The 21,274-nt window shown below is 38.1% G+C and overlaps 2 protein-coding genes and 1 pseudogene across 2 annotated transcripts in view; 2 read left to right on the forward strand and 1 right to left on the reverse strand.

Annotated features, from left to right (window-relative positions):
- Window positions 1-1,145: 1,145 nt before the first annotated feature.
- Window positions 1,146-21,274, forward strand: part of LOC114049146 (keratin-associated protein 4-12-like) — a 30,476-nt gene continuing 10,347 nt past the window's right edge. The window contains exon 1 of the mRNA XM_027870320.1: window positions 1,146-1,458. Coding sequence (XP_027726121.1) covers window positions 1,146-1,458 — 313 coding nt within the window. The remainder of the gene's footprint in view (window positions 1,459-21,274) is intronic.
- On the reverse strand, window positions 13,282-14,013 carry LOC114049361 (keratin-associated protein 9-1-like). The gene has a single exon (XM_027870644.1). It carries the CDS (start codon window positions 13,983-13,985, stop codon window positions 13,533-13,535), a length of 453 nt encoding a protein of 150 aa, XP_027726445.1. The 5' UTR covers window positions 13,986-14,013; the 3' UTR covers window positions 13,282-13,532.
- On the forward strand, window positions 15,518-19,924 carry LOC114049104 (annotated as a pseudogene).

The following is a 21,274-nucleotide window of genomic DNA, read 5'->3' on the forward strand; positions in this document are numbered from 1 at the left end:
GGTAGTAGTTGATACTTATTTGGGCAGAGGCTCAATCCTCTAGTAACTGGTTGACTGAGAATGCACAGTATCAGGCACAAGCTTATTCAATCTTGTTCTTACTCTTAATAGGTTGTCATCCCTAAAGTACTGACAGTATGCTCCAGGCATGCTGTATGCATACAGTGGTATGTTATATTATCCAATAAGAAAAATGAAGTTTGATTTCTAATCTAATGCACTTGAAATAAAATTGCCAGGAAATGAGATGCAGTCTGGCTTTGAGTAGAAATTTTTTTGTGTGTGTGTGAAGTTGAACAATAATACTAATTGATATTTTTTCATAAAATAAATTTTCATTTACATGGTTAAATAACTAAATGCTGACAAAAATTCCTTAAACCTAAAAGACAGGTTTTAATATTCTCAGGTTGTAGGTAAGGAAATGGATTTTTAGAGATGTCATGTGACTTGTTCAAAATCATTCAGTGAATAAGTGACTCAGATGATTTTGTGACTTCAAATTCCAAGTTCTTTCTACTATATTTAACTATAGGGTCAAAATTGCAAACTTACTATTGTTAGGATCCTATTTTACATAACCAATTTAAAATAGGGATAGAACAAGAGCTGGGGAGAGAGTGAACCTTCATGGTGCAATGAGAATGTTATACATTTTAGAGCAGGATGACCTGATTTCCCATCCTTGTCCTTCTTATCACCTGTATGCCTTTGGTGAAATCATTGAACCTCTTTGTGTTTCCTCAGCTATAGCATGAAGAGGTTAGTTTATCTTCTATCTAGGGTCACGCCCCTTTTAGAATGATTAAGTTATCATATGATGTCTTGAAGCATGATAATAGATGCTTTCATGATAGTGAAAACATCTTTGAAGATGGACTTTCTAACTCTTGAGGAAAGATTGGATTGGATGAGTTCAAATGCAGGAGCCAAAAAGTCATTTATTCTAATAAGAATTATACTAACTCTTAGTCAGGAGTGATCTTGTTTGATCAAAGAACATGGCATAAACAATAACAAGGAAGGGCTCTGTCCTTTGACCCACGCTCAGCTACTGAGGTTATGTATAAAAAGCCCTAGAGTGGGAGGGCTTTTTCTGAATACTTTTCTACTGAAACTCAATAGAAACTTCCATAACCAGGACCATGGTGAGCTCCTGCTGCTGTGCTCCCACCTGCTGCCAGCCAACATGCTGCAGAACAGTTTGCTGCAAAACAACTTGTTGCAGGCCCAAATGTTGTGTGTCCCACTGTTGCCAACCTTGCTGTCATCCAGCCTGCTCTGGGTCCAGCTGTTGTATACCTTGCTGCCAGCCCCCCTGCTGCTGGACAACCTGTTGCCACCCCACTTGCTGTGTGTCCAGATGCTGCCGTCCCACTTGTGAAACCACTTGCTGCAGAACAACTTGCTGCCATCCAGCCGCTTGTGTCTCTAGTTGCTGTCAACCCTCCTGCTGCTGATTGATTTGCTGTCCAACAACCTGTCATGTTTCTAGTTTCTGCTTACCATCTTCTTTCCCAAAACCTGGTTTCCAACCTACTTGCTTTCCTATGGTCATTCTCTTGCTCATAGTTTCTGCATCTATTTGATGGACTAATATTGCTATCTGCTACTTAACTTTTACTTCATCATCTTTTGACTAGCTTGCAGACAATCGATCAACTTCATACCACCTAGCTGCTGAAGAGTATTGTTATCATTTTGTTACTGCTGCTAGCCAAGTCAAAATCCTTCTATGGTTCTCTTTGTAATGAATTCCTTTGCCTGTAAATTCCCTGTCCTGTCGCATCCCGAATACTCTCTATTTAGCCACTTTGTCCATTGATGGAGGGAACCACATGGAGACAGTTCTAATCCTTCTATAGAGATATTCAATAAGCCTTGTAGCAAATATGTTGTCATATTTATGGTTTGTGAACTGAATAGATTGCCTCAGAAACATCTCTAACTGTCAAACTGTTAAAGCTTCAATCATTGCAACTTTCAAACATTCTTTGGTTCTAAAATTGTTTCCAATTTCTTTATTCTATTTACATTGTATTTCTTCCTCTTATTCTTAAATGTTCTTATGATCATCAGGACTTTTGTGTTTGTCTCCTAATAAACATCATTCATTTATGTAATCAGGTTTATTCTTGATTTGTACCACTTTTGTAGTGATAACACTGATGCTGATGCTAATACACTGTCAGTAGATCTTCTACACCTTTGTACTGATTTCTCACTAATAGTAATGGATTTATGTTCATCTGAGATAGAGGCATCCTGGTGTAACAGAATGAATGCTGACCTTGGAATCAGAGGACCTGGGTTTGAATCCTCCCTTATAAGGTCCCTTTCAATTCTAAATCCTGGATCTTATGATTTATATCTGTATGTCCAATAGCATATATTTGCAAACCAGCTAAATGGATTATACTATGAATTATATTTTATACTATTAACACCACAAATGTTGCATAAACTTGACCACTCACCTATTTGAGATAAATAAGGATCTAGTTTTTGTATCTCAACTTACCTCTTCTAAGAAATGGGTATTTCTTCTTAGATCTTTAATGCACACCATTATGTGCATCAATTTTTATGGCAGATTCATAATTTCTGCTATTAGGCCCAACTAAGGAAATAGTTTCCTTCATCCCTCCAATACCTCAGCCAACTTCAATACAGTGAAAACATTTGATAGCATATAGATTATAGAAGTCAATAATGGTGCCACTAGAAATACACAACTATGCAGGGACAGAAACCAAGTGTAACTGGAGGACTAGCACTTCTGATGTGAGGACTTGTTGAGTCCTTTTCAGGGTGACTCATCTACCTTTGGTGTTCACCTATCACCCAATTTTCTTATGTGACTCCAAGAAGCTATAGCATTTGCAGCCACCACACCCCTGTAAAACCATCTCTGCAGACAGGCTAAAGCAGTTTGAGGGTAACAAATAGGCTTCAAACCTGGTGGCATGCTAGGGGGATATCTATTCCGAGTATGTTAAGACTTCCCTGGGCAGATAGGTGGATGAGAACAATTTGTTCCATTGGTCATGAAGACAGCTGAATCAGGCACTGTGGAGTGCTTAGAGCTTGGTCAGACATTAAAGTTGCCTAGGTCATCCACTATATTCTAGGCCTTTGCCAGTCATCTTGACAACTTGCCACTGGAATTAGTTGACTCTGGAAGAGAGACTAAGGTTTATGACTCTGTACACTTGAATCCAATTCCTGTGCAGGTCAAGATATCACCCATCATCCACTATTTTACCCTAATATTGTGATGTCATTGATCTTCTTCAAAAATAAAGGATGAACAACAAACAGCAACTCCCTAGGAAATTCTAAGAAATCTTACACAAGAGAAATGAATAGATTGCCTCAGAAACATCTCTAAGAAATGAATCATTTTCATTCATTGTCATCACTACATTAGGACTCAATAAGAGCAGCAATAAAATTGACTTTTACATAATGAAATTTTCAAACTTTGAAAATGAGAAAACAAAGACAGGGCAGAGAATGTGGGTGGGGCTGAAGAGAAGGAGAAATAGGAGGGTTTTCTTTTTTTTTCTTGGGATACTGTCAACCACCTGCTAAAAAGGAGCACATACATCATGAATTCTTGATGCAAATCGCTAAGCTTGTTAAAGAATGATGACTTTGTTTCAATGGACCTTTTCAAGTATTTTGCCACCAACTGAAGTTCCCACTGTGTCAATAGCTGTGTATTTTTACCTTTCTATGTTGATAATTTTATCTTTTAGGAGGTATAGGGGGTGGTTGTGGAGCTAAGCAATGTAGACTAATGATGAGGAAATGCTTGATGAAGTAGTAGGAACTTAGGGACAATTCCAACTTTGATTTTAAGCTAACTAAATAAAAGACAGCCAAGTATATTTTGATTTGTACCCTAGAATTCTAGCCTCTTGAAGAAGGTGAAAGATGAGAGTGCAAAAGGGGGCTTGTAGCTTAACATAAAAAAAAAAACCAGAACTAGGATCTTGGCAACTGGCCCCATCATTTTCTGGAAAATTGAGTGGCAGGAACTGGAAGTAGTGTCAGATTTTATATTCTTGGGCTCAAAGATCACTACAGATGGTGAATGCAGCCATGCAATTATATTTGCTTCTTGGCTGGAAAGCTATGGCAAATCTGAATAACATACTAAAAACAGAGGCGTCACCTTGCCAACAAAGGTTCATATAGTCAAAGCTATGTTTATTTTCAGTAGCAATGCATGGCTACAAGAGTTGGATTATAAAGAAAGCTGAGCACCACAGAATTGACACATCTGCATTGAGTTGCTGAAAATGACTTTTTTTTTTTTGCTTAGGCAGTTGGGGTTAAGTGACTTGCCCAGGGTCACACAGCTAGTAAGTGTCAAGTGCTCTGTCTGATGTCGGATTTGAACTCAGGTCCTCCTGACTTCAGGGCCGGTGCTCTATCCACTGCGCCACCTAGCTGCCACTAGAAATGACTTTTGAGAATTACTTGGACAGCAAGGCGATCACATCAATCAATAGTTAAAGAAATTAATTCAGGTTATTTACAGGAATATTAAATGCTGAAGCTTAAATACTTTGGTCACATAACGAGAAGATAAGACTTATTGGAAAAAACTCTGGTGTTGGGAAAGATTGAAGGCAAAAGGAAAAGGAGATGGCAGAGGATAAGATGGATAGACAGTGTCATGGAAACAAAAAACATGAATTTGGACAGACTTGAGAGATAGTGGAGGATAGAAGGGCTTTGTGCGCTATGGTCCATGGGGTCACAAAGAGTCAGATACAACTGAATGACTGAATAACAACAACACTGGGTAATTTTAGTCCATCATCTCAAGTTAAATTTCTTAGTATGATTCTGTGATAGTTGTTTTCCTTATAGTAAAAATTTTGTTGGTTTATATTTTTAATTTCTCTATTAGCTATTTTTATAAAAGAATTCAATTTTGGTATGTTCAATATTAATTTTTCATTTTCCCTGAAGAGAATATAATTATTCTTAGTCATTTTATAAACTTTTGTTAAGGCACAATGCTTAGTGCTGGGAATAGAAAAAGGCAAAGAGTCTATGCCTTAAAGGAGCTCAAAACCTAAGGGTGAGAGAAGATCAAAGCTTCTATTTACAAATATGTTATATACAGAATAAATTGGAGATATTCAACAAAAGAAAAACACTAGAATTAAGGGATGGGAAAGGCTTCCTCTGCAAGCTTTACACATACACATTCTTTCAGGGCATGAAACATAGGAATTATATTTTATACTATTAACTCCACAAGTGTTGCAAGAAACTTGACTTCTTTGCCCACCTGTTTAAGGTATATTGCTGTGGATTTGACAACTTTCTCACCCCATCATTATATCCTTGCTTTTTCTTTCTCATTCTTTATTTGTGAGGCATATAATCAATTTATATTTTCCTTCACCTTAAAATTTTTAAAAATGTTATTTATTTTTAACATTTAAGAAAAATTTGAGTCCCAAATTCTCTCCCTCTCTCCAGTCCCTCCCCTGCCCACTGATAAGGTAAACAATATGATACCCATGACATACGTGAAATCATGCAAAACGTTTCCATATTGGCAATGTCACAAAAAGCGAGAAAAATAGAAAGTGAAAAAATTATACTTCTATTTGCACTCAGAGTACATTAGTTCTCTCTTTAGAGGTGGATAGCAATTTTCATCATGAGTCTTTTGGAACTGCCTTGGATCATGGTATTGATCACAGTAGCTAAGTCCTTCATAGTTGATCAGCCTTATAATATTGCTGTTACTGTGTACAACGATCTCTTCATTCTACTCACTTCACTTTGTAATGGCTCATATAGGTCTTTCCAGGTTTTTCTGAAATCATTCCACTTGTCATTTCTTATAGCACAATAGTGCTCCATCATAATCACATACCACAACTTCTGCAGCCATTCCCTAATTGATGGACATCCTCTCAATTTCAAATTCTTTGCCACCAGAAAAAGAGCTACTATAAGTATTTTTGGGATACTGAAATTGTAGCAGTATTGCTGGTTTAAAGGATATGCATAGTCTTATAGTTCTTTGGGCATAATTCCAAATTGTTCTCCAGAATGGTTGGACCAGTTTCCAACTCTACCAACAATTCATTAGTTACCTATTTCCCCCCATCCTTTCCAGCATGTATCATTTCTGATAGGTGTGAAGAAGTACCTCAGAATTGGTTTAATTTGCATTTCTCTAATAAATAGTGATATATAATTATGTAGATATAGATTTATAGATATTTACAGATATAGAATATGACTGAATAGCTTCGATATCTTCTGAAAACTGCTTGTTCATATCACTTGACCATTTATCAATTGGGGAAAGGCTCATATTTTTATAAATTTGACTCAGTTCCCTACATATTGGGAAATGAGGCCTTTTTTCAGAGAAACTTGGTTTCTGGTACATTTTAGCAAAATATAGTTTCCCTGTTTACCCTTTTAAATTAGGTCCATTTTTGCTTCTGCTTAGTCTGAGATCATGATTGCTACTCCTGCCTTTTTTATTTCAACTGAAGCAAAAATAAATTCTGCTCTAGCTCTTTGTTTTAACTCTAGGTATGCGGTTTTTTTTTCGTTTTTTGTTTTTTGTTTAAAGTGTGTCTCTTGTGAAAAACCATATTGTTGAATTCTGGTTTCTAATCCATTCTGCTACTTGCTTTCATTTTATAGGTGAGCTCATCCCATTCCCATTCACAGTTATGAATACTAACTGTATTTCCCTCCATCCTATTTCCCTCTGTTTAATCTCTCTCTTTTTGTACCCTGTCCCTCCTGAAGAGTGTGTGATTTGCTTTTGATCACTGCCTCCCCTAATTGACCCTCCCTTTTATCACTCCTCCCTTCTCTTATCCCCTTTCCCTCCTACTTCCCTTTTGGGTAAGACAGATTTCTCCAACCAACTGAATATGTGTATGTATATATGTGTGTGTATGTATGTATACACACATATACATATATACACATACACACATGTGTGCATACATACACATATATTATATATTCATATGTGTTTGTGTGTATATACACACACACATACACACACACACACCTCTTATATTCCCTCTTTGAACCAATTCCCCTGAGAGTGAGGTTCAAGTGTTACTCTCCATGTTCCCCTATTTCTCCCTTAACTATGAAGGATCTTCCTTACATGCCTTTTTTTTTGAAATTATTTTCCCCATTATTCCTCTCCCTTCCACCCTGTTCTAGTGTATCTCTCTTTCTCATACCTTCATTTTTTTTGGAAATCATGCCAACATAATTGACTCACATTCATGCCCTCTGTCTTTGTATATATATTTTTAAACTGCCCTAATAATGATAAAGCATGTTCACCTTTTTATGCTTCTCTTAAGTCTTGTGTTTGGATATCAAATTTTCTATTTAGTTCTGATCTTTTCATCAGGAATCCTTGAAGTGCTCTATTTCATTAAATTTCTACTTTTTTCCCCTGAAGGATTATACTCAATATTTCTGGGTAGGTTATTCTTGGCTGTAATCCTGACTCCTTTGCTTTCTGGAATATCATATCCCAAACTCTTTGTTCCTTCATAATGGAATCTCTGAAGTTTGTGTGATCCTGACTGTGCTTTCGTGGTATCTAAATGGTTTCTTTCTGGCTGCTCATAATATTTTCTCCTTGACATGAGAGCTCTGGAATTTGGCTGTATCATTCCTGGGAGTTTTCATTTTGGGATTTCTTTCAGGAGCCTTTCAGTGAATTCTTTATTTTACCTTCTGTTTCCTGGGTATCAGGGCAATTTTCTTAGATAATTTCTTGAAGTATAATGTCTAGGTTATTTTTGTTTTTGATCATGGATTTAAGGTAGTCCAATAATTTTTAAATTATCTCTCCTCAATCTATTTTCCAGGTCAGCTGTTTTTTTTTCTGATAAGATATTTCACATTTTCTTCTATTTTTTCATTCTTTTTACTTTGAAAATTGTTTCTTGATATCCCATGGAGTCATTAGCTTCCACTTATCCAATTCAAAATTTTAAGGAATTATTTTCTTCAGTGAGCTTTTATATCTGTTCTTCCATTTGGTCAATTTTGCTTTTTAAGGAATTCTTTTCTTCAGTGAATTTTTGTGCCTCTTTTACCATTAGGTCAATTCTGTTTTTTAAGGTATTATTTTCTTCACTATTTTTTGTGCCTCTTTTTACCAAGCTAATAATTCTCTTTTCATAATTTTCTTGCATCACTTTAATTTCTTTTCTCACTTTTTCCTCTACCACTCTTACGCTTTTCTCAAAAATTTTCCAGAAATTTTTGTTGGACTTGTGTCCAGTTAGCAGTTTTTTTTTGAGGCTTGCTTATGTCTGTTTTTGTATTATTTTATTCTTTTGAGTTTTTTTCTTTGTCTTCCTTGCAACTGTAGTAGATTTCTATGGTCAAGTTCTTTTTTTTTGTTTTTGTTTTTTGCTTCTTTCTCCAGTCTATTTCTTGACTTTGAAGTTTAAGTAAAAGTTTGTGGGGAGGCACTGTCCCAAGCTTCAGGCTTTTTTGTGCTGCTATTTTCAGAACTACTTCTGGGGGTCTGTGCATTTTTGGTACTTCCAAGATAATGTGATCTCAGGATAGGTGTGGTCACTGCTCTTCTGGTCTGTGTTATGGTCCTTACCCAGGAATGACTTTTGCTTCTCTGCAGCTACAAGTACTAGTACTCCTTTCTGCTCTGGAACTGTGACAAGGGCCTCTGCTCTCTAGCTGTCACAAGGGCTAGTGCTCCCCTCCGCTATGAAACTATTACCCTGGCTCCTGATTCCTTGTGGCTGACCACAAGTGCTCCTTTCTGCTCCAGAATTAAGACCAGAACTGCATATGGGCAATAGAGTTGCCAACCAGCATTAAACCCTGGACCCAGTGCCAATCACAGATCCCCTGTAATCTCTTTCTGGCAAGTTGTCCAATTCCCTTACTATTTCTGGGTTGAGAGCTCCTGAAGTTGCTACTCTTGCTCTCATGGTCATCTCCAAAGCCTACCATTTGTGCTGCTACCATGTGTGCTTTGGGACAGTCCCCACTCCTATGTCACAGATCTCTCCCGCCAGCCTACTAAGTTGTCTTGTCTGGAAAAATGTCTCACCTGGACCTTTAGTTTGCTCTGTCACTCCAGAATTCAATTTGATGCATTATTTTAATGTTATTTGGAGGATGTTGTTGGGAGAGTTTGGCTGGTTACCTGCCCCTACTTTGTCATCTTGGCTCAGTCCATTTCCCTTCACTCTCATTCCTGCCTTTTTATCCCTTTCAAGACCATCTGGGTTATTTGTTAATCAAAACAATGCTACAATTAAAAAAAATCCCCCATGGTGATTTTGATATTGGCTAGTTAATCACAATTTTAAAGCTCTTATGAATTATATGAATTATTTAAAAATTTTGATAATATTTTATTTTTTCCAATTACATGTAAAGATAATTTTTAACATTCATTTTTTATAAAATTTTGGTTTCCAAATTTTCTCCCTTTCTCTCTACCCTCCTTCCTCCCTAAGATAGTAAGTAACTTGATATAGGTTATATATGTGCAATCATGTAAAACCTATTGTATGAATTAGTTTGATGATGTAGCTTTAGCTTTGTGAATTTGTTCATTTTACATTTGAATATTTTTGTTGGCACTTCTTACCATAGTATTATCAAAATTACATGTGTTTTTAAATGACCATTTTTTATCTTAATAACACATGCTTAAGAAGAATTATGGGAAATCAATTTGATGGTGAAATTCTATGATGTAACTTTTGCTATAGTCTGTAGAAGTTTCTTTCAGTTCTTATTTTTGACATATATGATGTGTATTTAACTTCTTTTTGGTGTGTGGTATGTTTCATAGTGCCTTAAAATAATCTCCTAGTGATTGTAGTTTTGAAAATTGACTTTGAAATATCTAGGTAGGGTGAATTGGAGTTCTAACACCGTTGATCTTTTATAAATTGTGTTGATATGAAATCTGTTCTTCCTTTTCAATGTTTCTATAAAATTTCCTTCTATGTATATTTTTAACAATATAGTTATCAGATTCTTTTGTTCACTATGACTTGTGCATAATAACACAAGTGCAGAGCTGCCTTGCCTAGAATTTCAGAGAATCATACATACTACCTCACTTCTTGAATGCTTGAATGGGAGTTGGGGGGGAATGGTGCATTAATGAGAGGATTTCTTTAAATTTTAGCAATCATAAGAATGCACAATCTAGATTACCTGTATGATGCCAGAGAGAACTTTAATAAGGAAATGAGCTGATAGTAGGGGTCGATGAAAATGAGTGGAGTTTTTTAGATTTTTTTTTTGGAACCCCTATTCCTTCCAGTCCCCTGGCACATAGTATGATTCCAAGTTCTACTTCTCTCAAATGGTGTCATGAAGGATTTTTATATTTTTCCTGTTTTGGGGACTTTTTTCTTTTATTTCTTTAACTATTTTTCTTTGCTTTTGAGCACTTTTTCATAATTGAAACAGGAATTACATTTAGAATGTTCAATCTGGAAAATATTCATTTAATATTTTTGAATTTTGAGATGAATTTTTGGTTCATTATTCTAATTCTTTGCTGTGAGATTTCCTTCCTCTTTTGATTTTTCTTTCACTAGGATGCTTATTTTGGAAACATTTATTTTGCTGACTGAAATTATCTCCAGTGCTGAATATTTTAGAACATTGTTTTCTTATTTGTGTGTGCCCCACTTCCCCTTGGTTACTGATAGCTTTGCTACTGGATAGAAAGGTGACCTCAGAGTCAGGAAGAGTTAGCTTAAAGTTTTGATCCTGACATAAATCCAATGGCTTTTCCTTAATCTTCAATCTCCCTTTGCTCTCTGAACCTTTTGACACTTGGTCCCTCCTCCTCCTCATTGACTCTCTTCTCTCTAGTCTTTTGAGAATCCACTCTTTGCTGGTTTTCCTCCTGCCTATCTGACCACTCGTCTCATTCTTCTTTGCTGGGTCTTCATCTAGACTATACTCTCTGACCGTAGATGATCCACAGGGCTCTGTCCTTTTCTCTTCTCCCTCTATTCTATTACATTAGGGGATCTCTATAGCTTCCATGGTTTTAATTATCATCTCTATGCTGACAATTCTCAAATAAACCTATCTTAAACCAATCTCTTTACTGACCTCTAATCTTTAATTGCCTTTCAGACATCTGGATGTCCAGTAGAAATTTTAAACCCAATATATTCAAAATTGAATTCAGTATCTTTCCCTTTAAACTCTTTGCCCTCCTACCTTCCCTGTTACTACAGAGGGTGACACCATCCTCCCAGACCCTTAGACTTACAACCCAAGAGTCATCCTGGATTCCTCTATGTCTTTTACCACACATAGCCAGGTTATTGCCAAGGCCTATTGATTTCACCTCTGCAACATCTCTGTATAAGCCCCATTCTCTCCTTTGACACTCTTGCGACTGTGGTGCAGGCCCTCATTAACTCTTGCCTGGACTATTGAAATAGTCTGCTGGTAGGTTTTCCTGTCTCAAGTCTCTCCTCAATACAATCCATCCTCCATTCAGCCATTGAAGTGATTTTCTTAAAGTGTAGGTCAGATCATGTCAGCTTCCCCTGCATCTCCCTCTCCCCTCACTCAAAAAATTTTGGTGGCTCCCTATTATTTCCAGGATCAAATACAAAGTCATCCATTTGGCATTCAAAACCATTAGTGTTCTAACTCTCTCCTAGCATTCTAGTCTTTTTTTATACCTTCCAGTGACACTGGCTTCCTTGCCATTCCACAAACAAGACACTCCATATCTCAGCTCCAGGCATCTTTTTTAGGCAATTGGGGTTAAGTGACTCGCCCAGGGTCACACAGCTAGTAAGTGTTAAGTGTTTGGTCTGAGGTCAGATTTGAACTCAGGTCCTCCTGACTCCAGGGCTGGTGCTCTATCCACTGCACCACCCAACTGCCCCAATTCCAGGCATTTTCTCTGGCTGTTTCCCCTGCCTGCAATGCTCTCCTTCATCTCTACCTTCTGGTTTCCCTGGCTTCCTTTAAGTCCCAGCTAAAGACCATCTTCTACAGGAAGCTTTCTCAACTCCTTTTAATTCTAATGCCTTCCCTCTTTTTTTCCTGTTTGAATTTTATATGCTTCATACATAATTATTTGTTTGTTGTCTCCCTCTTAAATTGTGAGCTTTTTGAGGACAGGGACTATTTTTTGGCTCATTTTGTGCTTGTGACATATAGCACAGTGGCTAGCATATAGTAGGCTTTTAACAAATACTGACACAAACTGACTCTATGGACTTTACTCTTGCAGTGCATATTATAAAGAAGGTATTGATTTGCATTGGTGAAAGAAGTTCCTTTTTGGGAGCTCCCTACATCAAGGAAATTGATAACTTTGTAAAAAAAAAACAACAAAATAAAACAAACCAAACTGCTCTTTCAAGATCTCTCCACCACATTCAAAGACTAAAGTCCAAGAGAGATATTAGAGGTTAGTAAGTCCAAGCTTCTCACTTTATAGGTGAGGAAACTTAGCCACAGAAAAGTTAAGCAATTTGCCAAGAGCCATATAACTAGTTAATGTATGAAGCAGGATTTGAACCCTTGTTTTCCTGACTCCAAGGCTGATCAACCTCTTTCAAGTAGTTGTGATTCATTACCTTTTTTTTTAAGAGTGTAAGTTGCATTTTTCTTGTCTATGATTAGGAGCTTAAATGACTAGATGAGGGTGGCTTATTAATAGTCCCTAGGAAGTAGGGATCTATGATTTTTCACAAAAAATTGAAAGATTAGAAAAGTTAAACTATGGCTAATTGCCCAACCAATTGTCATATTCACTATAGGTCCCAAAGGAGTAGAGAGATCAATACAAACCTATTACCTTTACCAGAAAATGAACCCAAGTGCATAGATGATCTATTGATGGATGAATAGTATCACCACCACCACCATCATTTGTATTTCACAAATTGACAAGGACAAGTGAGATTATGCTAACAAAAAGAGTTTATTAGGTGACCAGCTGGGAAGCCCTGCTGGTTCTAAGAGGACTTTAAATGTAGTAGAAAGAATAATCAGGAAATATGAGAACAATAAAATGGAAAAAATATTAAGAAGGAAACAAAGTTAAGTGGTTACAAAGACTAAAACTTCAGGGATTAACCCTTTGGATATACTGGATATACTGACAAGAAAAGAGTGACTTCTTGTCTGTCACTGTTTGGTGATTTGAAAAAAAAAAAGGTCAGACACAAGGAGAGTCAGGCTGGTCATATGTAATAATAAAATGGGCATAACAGTCATATTCCAGCAGGGGACATGGAGCTGATAACTCAGCTGAAAGTAGTTGTCAGGTAATGAGATGGAATAGCACTAGCTGGGAATAGATGACATCAAATCCAAGGGTGTACAAGACTTCCAGCAGTAAGATTGTAGAGGAATACTTTTGTATTTGTCCAGTAGGAGAGCGATTGACAACAAAAATGTGGAGTCTAAGGATTATTGGCTCTAAATAGAATTACTGCACATTTGGTCCAGCAAGTTGATCAACAGCAGGATGGGTAGCAGTAGTTGCACCCACAACAGGTGGGCCTGCAGCAGGATGACTGGTAGCAGATTGCTTTACAGCAAGTAGGCTGACAGCAAGAAGGCTGGCAGCAGCTGGACTCACAGCAGGTTGGCTTACAACAAGTTGTTTGACAACAGACTGTTCTACAACAGGTTGGCTGGCAGCAAGGTGTGCCGCAGCTAGAGCCACAGGTAGTGGGTCGGCAGCAGCTGGGCACACAACAAGTTGGCTTGCAACATGTTGTTCTGCAGCAAACTGTCCTACAGCACGTAGGCTGGCAGCAGCTGGACTCACAGCAGGATGGCTGACAGCAAGGTTGGCAGCAGCTGGGCTCACAGCAGGTTGGCTTACAACAAGTTGTTCTCCAGCAGACTGTCCTGCAGCATATTGGCTGGCAGCAGGCAGGAGTACAGCAGTAGGAGCTGACCATGGTCTTGGTGGATATGACTTTTGTTGAGTTGGAGAGAAAAAATTCCAGCAATCTGAGAATCTTCCTGTTCTGGGACTTTATATATATGTCCTCAGTGTGTGAAACTGGTTCCATAAGCAGGATCTTTCCTTATTATTGTTTATGCCATGTTCTAAACCTCAGGAAATTGTTTTACATACTAGTTTCTGAGTAAGTGTCATTATGAATCTTATTAGAATCGATGATTTAGTTTGTTCCTCCTCTCAATTCATTCAGTCTGTTCCTTCTAAGATGATAGAAAATTTGTTTTCAAGAATCATCTTCATCATCTTGAAATCATTAACCATCATCATGTAGAGTGGTCATGTCATTTGATCATCTGATGGTAATAGGTCAGAGATCAGAAGGATGGTCTCACCTCTTTTTTTCTTACTGCTGAAAGATTGTTAACTTCACCTAGTTAGCATAGCATGACAGTGAAAACTTGTGGCTCTGATTCCAGAGTGCTAAATTTGGAAGGAGAAATCTAGGACTGAAGTCCTACATCACCCACTTATCAGCTATGTGGTGTTAAACCTGTCGCTTTGATTCCCTAAACATAAATTGACTTCTCTATAACATGTAGATAATAGGAACTTTACAGGGTACTTTACATGGTTCTTAGAGCATCTAATGAAATAATTACCTATGTTTCATTATCTCTTCTCCATAACATTCAACAGCTTTTTCAATGCCCAGTATACACATTTTTTTTCTTCTGAAATTGGTCCTTAGTTTATGCATTCATTTTGTTTTCCTAGTTTTAAATCCCATCATCTCTCATCACTTCCTCTCCCACCTCTTAGCCTGACCTATCTAAACATCTTGGGTTAACTCGTATTTTTATTCTCTCTTTTGTTTATTTAGTCCTTCCCTTTCTTAGTTCATTTAAGAGTAGAATAGCTCATCTTTCTTGTACGATCATCCCACTCCCATGCACATCATCTATTTCAGTGATGGTAATTTACAAAGCCCCTTAATAAGAAGGATTTTCCTTTCACTCCTTTTCTTATTCTTTTTACCTTCAAAAATTCCCTATATTTAATTTCCAGGAATGTTAATTCTGGATACAGTTGCTTTGGGAAGTGTTTTGTGATGCTTGTGTGAGGTACCAAGCTAATTCTTTCTCTGTCTCTCTCTCTCTGTTTCTGTTTCTGTCTCTGTCTCTCTCAATATCCCTTTTGGTTTTATGCTACCTTCACCTTGCACTTATGAACTTTGTTCTACTCTCTTGAGCTGTGCCTTTCTTGACTTTTTCCTAGTTTAAGTTAGCCGGACCATTTCTTCCACTTTAGTGGGAGTTTGAAAAAGGCAGGACTGAGGAAGGGGATGGCAGTGGAGACAGGAAAGAAGAGATGCTTGAGTTTTGGGTATCAACAGTAGAAGACTGAGAGACTATTTTAAAGCTTGAAAAAATGTATTCCACACTTGAAATCTGCTTTCTTCTACCACCAACTCCTTTAAAGATCTGACTTCTTCAACAAGAGATAAAAGAGGAATCAAAGTACAAGAAGATGTTGGGATCTGAACATGGTGTAGTGGAACAATGGCTATCAGAATTCAAGGCATTACTTGAAACTCAGATCACCAACTATGCAGCAACTCTGCACAGGAAAAAAATACACTGGTACCAGCTCTTTATAAAGTCATTCAAGACTCAAATAATGAGCTCCTAGAGCCTGTCTGTCACCAGCTTTTTGATCTATATTGTAGTTCTGAAGTTCAGCTCATAAGATTCACTCTTCAGTTCTTACCAGAATTGATATGGGTTTATTTATGACTTACTATTAGCCAAGACAGACAGAGTAATGGTTGTATAAAAGCACTGCTACTAGGGATCTATAATTTGGAAATTGCTGATAAAGATGGAAACAGTAAAGTGCTATCTTTCACAATCCCTTCCTTATCCGAGTCTTTAATATATCATGAGCCCTCAATTGTTGGATCCATGGCCTTGACAGAGGGAGCATTGTGTCAACATGACCTCATTAGCATAGTTTATAGTGATCTTCATCCTCAGAGGGAAACGTTTACTGCACAAAACAGGTTTGAGGTCCTGAGTTTTCTCATGCTCTGCTACAACTCAGCTATTGTTTATATGCCTGCCTTCTATCAGGCACTGTCCTGCATGGGTTCCAGGCTTTGTGTGAGTGGGTTTTCATGGCAAAATGAAAAACACTGGAAAGAACCTTGTGGCCAAGGAGTATTGGATCCAGAATTTATGGTGCAGCTTCTGACAGGTGTATATTATGCCATATATAATGGACAGTGGGATCTTGGCCAAGAAGTACTGGATGACATTATTTACAGAGCTCAACTAGAACTTTTTTCTCAACCACTACTGGTTGCTAATGCCATGAAGAGTTCATTGCCATTTGATGCTCCTGATTCTTCACAAGAAGGTCAGAAAGTACTTAAAGTAGAGATCACACCCACAGTGCCAAGGATTTCTCAGACTGCAATTACAACTGCTTCAATTCATTGTCATTGATGGAGGCGAGAAGGTGCTGAGGGTGTAAATGGAGGAGAGGAGTCTATGAACCTGAATGATGCAGATGAAGGATTTTCATCAGGGGCTTCCCTCAGCAGTCAGTCAGTTGGGACCAAACCATCATCCTCCTCTTAGAGGGGAAGCTTAAGGAAAGTAGCAAGTGGGCGTTCAGCCAAGGACAAGGAAACAGCTTCTGCCACTAAATCCAGCTACAGCCATCAAGAGTCAGTAGCTTGGGCAGCAGAACCCCAAAAAAGACAGAGTGAAACAAATTTCCAGCCCAAGACAGCCTGGATGGTTGATCGGAAAGGCATATCGTGCTGGGCAGGAAAAGGAGCGCAGTTCGGTGTGGGCACACAGTCTGCAGCGAGCCTGGAGCAGGCCTCAAAGGACTGAATCATGGCAGCTGTGGCGGTTTCCAGACTTCTCAACCCACGAATGCCAAAGACAACTTGGAAGGTCAAGGGGAAAAGTCTGTGACTGTGGTGAGAGAAGGAGCTAGGTCTCAGCTGCCCTTGGGGCCGCGGCAGTTTCCTGAGCTTCTGGCCCACAGACTGAGGGGGGATCGAGTGGCTGATCAGAGGGGGATTGCAGGGATCTCTTGTCCAGTGCTGAGGCAGGAATCTCTTGCTTTGCCCATGCTTGAATCTGGGTCACAGTTCTGAGGGGCGGTCCTGGGGCTAGGAGGAGTGCTGGCATGGAGTTTGTTGTGGTGGTGGAGAGGAAACACCTCGCTCCTTATCATAGCATCTTGGAAGAACTGAAAATTTTCAGGTCCCTAAAAGTATCTCTGACAACAGCTGTACAAACCCTTGAAGCTTGGGACAGTGCATTCTCCACATTGGAAGCAGACTCTTACCTTAACAAAGAGTTTAAAACTCAAGTAATTTATTGGGATCATGAGCAAGCAGCGCAAAAAGAATCAGACTATATTATCTTACTTTGGTGACAAAGAAGATCAAAACATACAACCAGAAGAAGACAATGAAGCCAAAGCTCCTACATCCAAAGCCTCCAAGGAAAATACGAATCAGTCCCAGTCCTTGGAAAAGCTCAAAAGGGATTTTGAGAAGCAAGTAAGAGAAGTAGAGGAAAAACTGGGAAGAGAAATGAGAGTGATGCCAGAAAATCATGAAAAGCAAGTTAACAGCTTGCTAAAGGAGACCCAAAAAAATACTGAAGAAAATAACACCTTAAAAAATAGCCTAACCCAAATGGCAAAACAGGTCCAAAAAGCCAATGAAAAGAAGGCTGTCCTAAAAAGCAAAATTGGACAAATGGAAAAGGAAGCCTAAAAGATTATTGAAGAAAATACTTCCTTAAAAATTAGAATAGAGCAATTGGAAGCTAGTGACTTTATGAGAAATCAAGACACGGTAAAACAAATCCAAAAGAATGAAAAATTAGAAAACAATGTGAAATATCTCATTGGAAAAACAACTGACCTGGAAAATAGATCCAGGAGAGAGAATTTAAAAATTATTGGGCTATCTGAAAGCCATGATCAAAAGAAGAGCCTAGACATCATCTTTCAAGAAATGATCAAGGAAAACTGCCCTGATAGTTTAGAACCAGAGGGCAAAATAGAAATTGAAAGAATCCAGTGATCTCCTCCTGAAAGAGATCCCCAAAGGAAAACTCCTAGGAATATTGTAGCCAAATTCCAGAGTTCCCAGGCCAAAGAGAAAATGTTATAAGCAGCCAGAAAGAAACAATTCGAGTATTGTGGAAACACAATCAGGATAACACAAGATTCAGCTGCTACATTAGGGGACCACAGGGCATGGAATATAATGTTCCAGAGGGCAAAGAAGGTAGGATTACAACCAAGAATCACCTACCCAGCAAAACTGAGTATAATTCTTCAGGGGAAAAAATGGTTATTCAGTGAAATAGAGGACTTTCAAGCATTCTTGATGAAAAGACCAGAACTAAATAGAATACAAGACTCAAGTGGAACATGAAGAGGTAAACAGGAAAGAGAAAATCATAAGAGACTTATTAAGGTTGAACTGTTTACATTCCTGCATCAAAAGATGATATTTGTAACTCATGAGACCTTTGTAGGGGAGTTAGGGAAAAAATTACATGTGTGTGTGTGTGTGTGTGTGTGTGTGTGTGTGTGTGTGTATATATATATATAGATAGATAGATAGATAGATAGATAGATAGATAGATAGATAGAGGGCACAGGGTGAATTGAAGATGAAGGGGTCATATCTGGAGAATAAAATTAAGGGGTGAGAGAGGATTATACTAGGAGAGAGAAAGGGAGAGATAGAATGGGGTAAATTATCTCACAAAAAAAACAGAAAAGGCTCTTACAGTGGAGGGGAAATGGGGGAAGGTGAGAGGGAATGAGTGAATCTTATTCTCATAGATTTTGACTTAAGGAGGGAATAACATACACACTCAATGAGGTATGGAAATCTGTCTTAACCTACAGGAAAATAGGGGGCCGAAGGGGACAAGAGAGTAGGGGGATGATAGAGAGGAGGGCAGATTGGGAAAGGGGGTAATCAGAAGCAAGTACTTCTGAGGAGGGTCAGAGTCAAAAGAAAGAATAGAATAAATTGGGTGGGTGGGATAGGATTAAGGGAAATAGAGTTGTTTTTTCACAGCATGTCTACTATGGAAGTGTTTTGCATAACAGCACATATATAACCTGTATTTATTTTCTTGCCTTATCAATGAGGGTGGGTGGGGAGGGAGGAAGGGAGAAAATTTGGAACCTAAAGTTTTAAAAACACATGTTTAAAAAAATGTCTTCATATGCAACTGGGAAATAAGAAATACAGGAAATAGGGTACAGAAATACATCCTGCCCTACAGGAAAATTGAAGGGGAAGGGGATAAGAGAAGGGGGGGAGAGATAGAAAGGAAGGCAGACTAGGGGAAGGGGTATTCAGAAGGCATGCCATCTTGGGGTGGGGGGAGGGATGAAATGGGGTGAAAATTTGGAATTCAAAATCTTGTGGAAGTAAATGTTGAAAACAAAAAAATAAATAAATAAAAATTATCACAAAAAAAAGAGTCAGTAGCTCGTAAGCAGTACATGCACTAACCAACTGACCTTAGTGTAGATTCCATTGAGTTGACACCAGTGAAGAAACACCTGAGCCTACCTGCTGGCCAGGTGGTGCCAAAAGCTAATAGCTTGAGTTTGATCTGGATGACCAGTCCCTCCCCAAGTAAATCACTTGACTATGTGAATGGCAGTCAAGCCAGTACAAGCATTGGGAGTGGCATTGAAGGAGTTACTAATTTAGCAGGTAGCAATGCCAATTGATTTTCAACTATCAGTCTACAGGAAGACCAGCTAGGTCAGGCTGGGGAAGGTAAAGATCTCCTCAGCCCGGGAGTCCCCCTAACTAAGCAGTCTCACTCCCCAAGATTCAACATGCAGCTGATATCACAGGTGCAGTTTTGAAAGTTCCACTTCCTTCTCTTTTTGCTTCTCTTTTAAAACCAAACATTTCATTGGACAAGAAGAAACTTCATCCCACAGTCTGAAACTACTGACCATTGTAATCACATTTTATTTGGTTTAGGTATCATCATACTGTATTTTGTACTGAAACAGCAATAAAATTTTCTTTCCCTTCCTATTCTTCCTCTCCGCCCCCCTCCTCTCCAAATGTGTTTGTGAAGCAGTATAAAATGTATGCCTTTTTCACACCTTCCTTTTTCCTTGGGTGATGTGCAATCCATTGTAGGCTAATCAGTCCCATTTCAACACTTTGAGACTACAAAGACAATAGAGGAAATGGTGTATGTGATCCCTCTGAAATGACTCTTTGGCTTTGTTAAGAAATACAAACAGGTTCTCTCAATGTACAGAACTATGAAAACTACTGGATCATATATTTTTTTCCCTCAAAACCAGGAGTGCCTCAGAGATTCTACTATGACTTTGGACTTCTCTGAGTTTGTGCAATCTTTTGTTTCTTTGTTTTCCTTCCTTTCTTTTTTTAGTAAGTATAGGAAAAGGAGGTTGGAGGAAAGAGATCAGACCTGCTTCTGGCAGTCTGCTGAACTTTTTTTTTATTAAAATGAGGGTAGCTCTTTTCCTCCAACTCTTTTACTCTGAAAAGTTAAACATTTAGTCACTGAAACATTCAAACCAAATTTTGGTCTTCTCCATTGCAGAGAAGGTTCTAAGTTTATTGTGTAGATGGTAATGCACTTTTAATGGCTTTATAGCCATATTTAACATAATGTCTTCCCTCTTTCCCACCATGACATATAGGGTTATTCTGTCAATAGGTTAAAGTTTGAAACAATAAACAAGTCGAAGAATCCAAATAGGGTATCTTATTTCCTAGATGTGATGAATAGTTCTTGTTTATGAATTGTTTGTTAACTGATTCAAACAAGTGCATCTTCAGGTAAACAGAGGAATTTCTCAAGTCATATTCAGTGATACCAGATTATTAGTGAAGACCTCTCAGCTGCTTTCCTACTGTGCCTAAATTCAGTCAAACATTTTGGATTAAGAAATATACAGTCCTGACAGATTATATATTTCATGGAGGTACATCAGGAACAGAAAATTTGCTTGGGGGAATCACTAAAGTTTCAATGTGACACATTTTTATAAAACAATTTCCCACCAAGGGATATTGAAATGTTTTCTGCTAAAAGGACCATACTACCTTTTTATTCATCAGTCTACTGCAGTTTGTGAACATGTTCAACATTGATTTGAAAGTGGTTTCCTCATCCTTTAGAAAATTTTGAAATCATGTCAATGAGCTAGATGGTAAATGTATTGACTAGC

The sequence above is a fragment of the Vombatus ursinus genome, unplaced genomic scaffold (assembly GCF_900497805.2).
Source record: "Vombatus ursinus unplaced genomic scaffold, bare-nosed wombat genome assembly UNPS02014797.1, whole genome shotgun sequence".
Taxonomy (NCBI): domain Eukaryota; kingdom Metazoa; phylum Chordata; class Mammalia; order Diprotodontia; family Vombatidae; genus Vombatus; species Vombatus ursinus.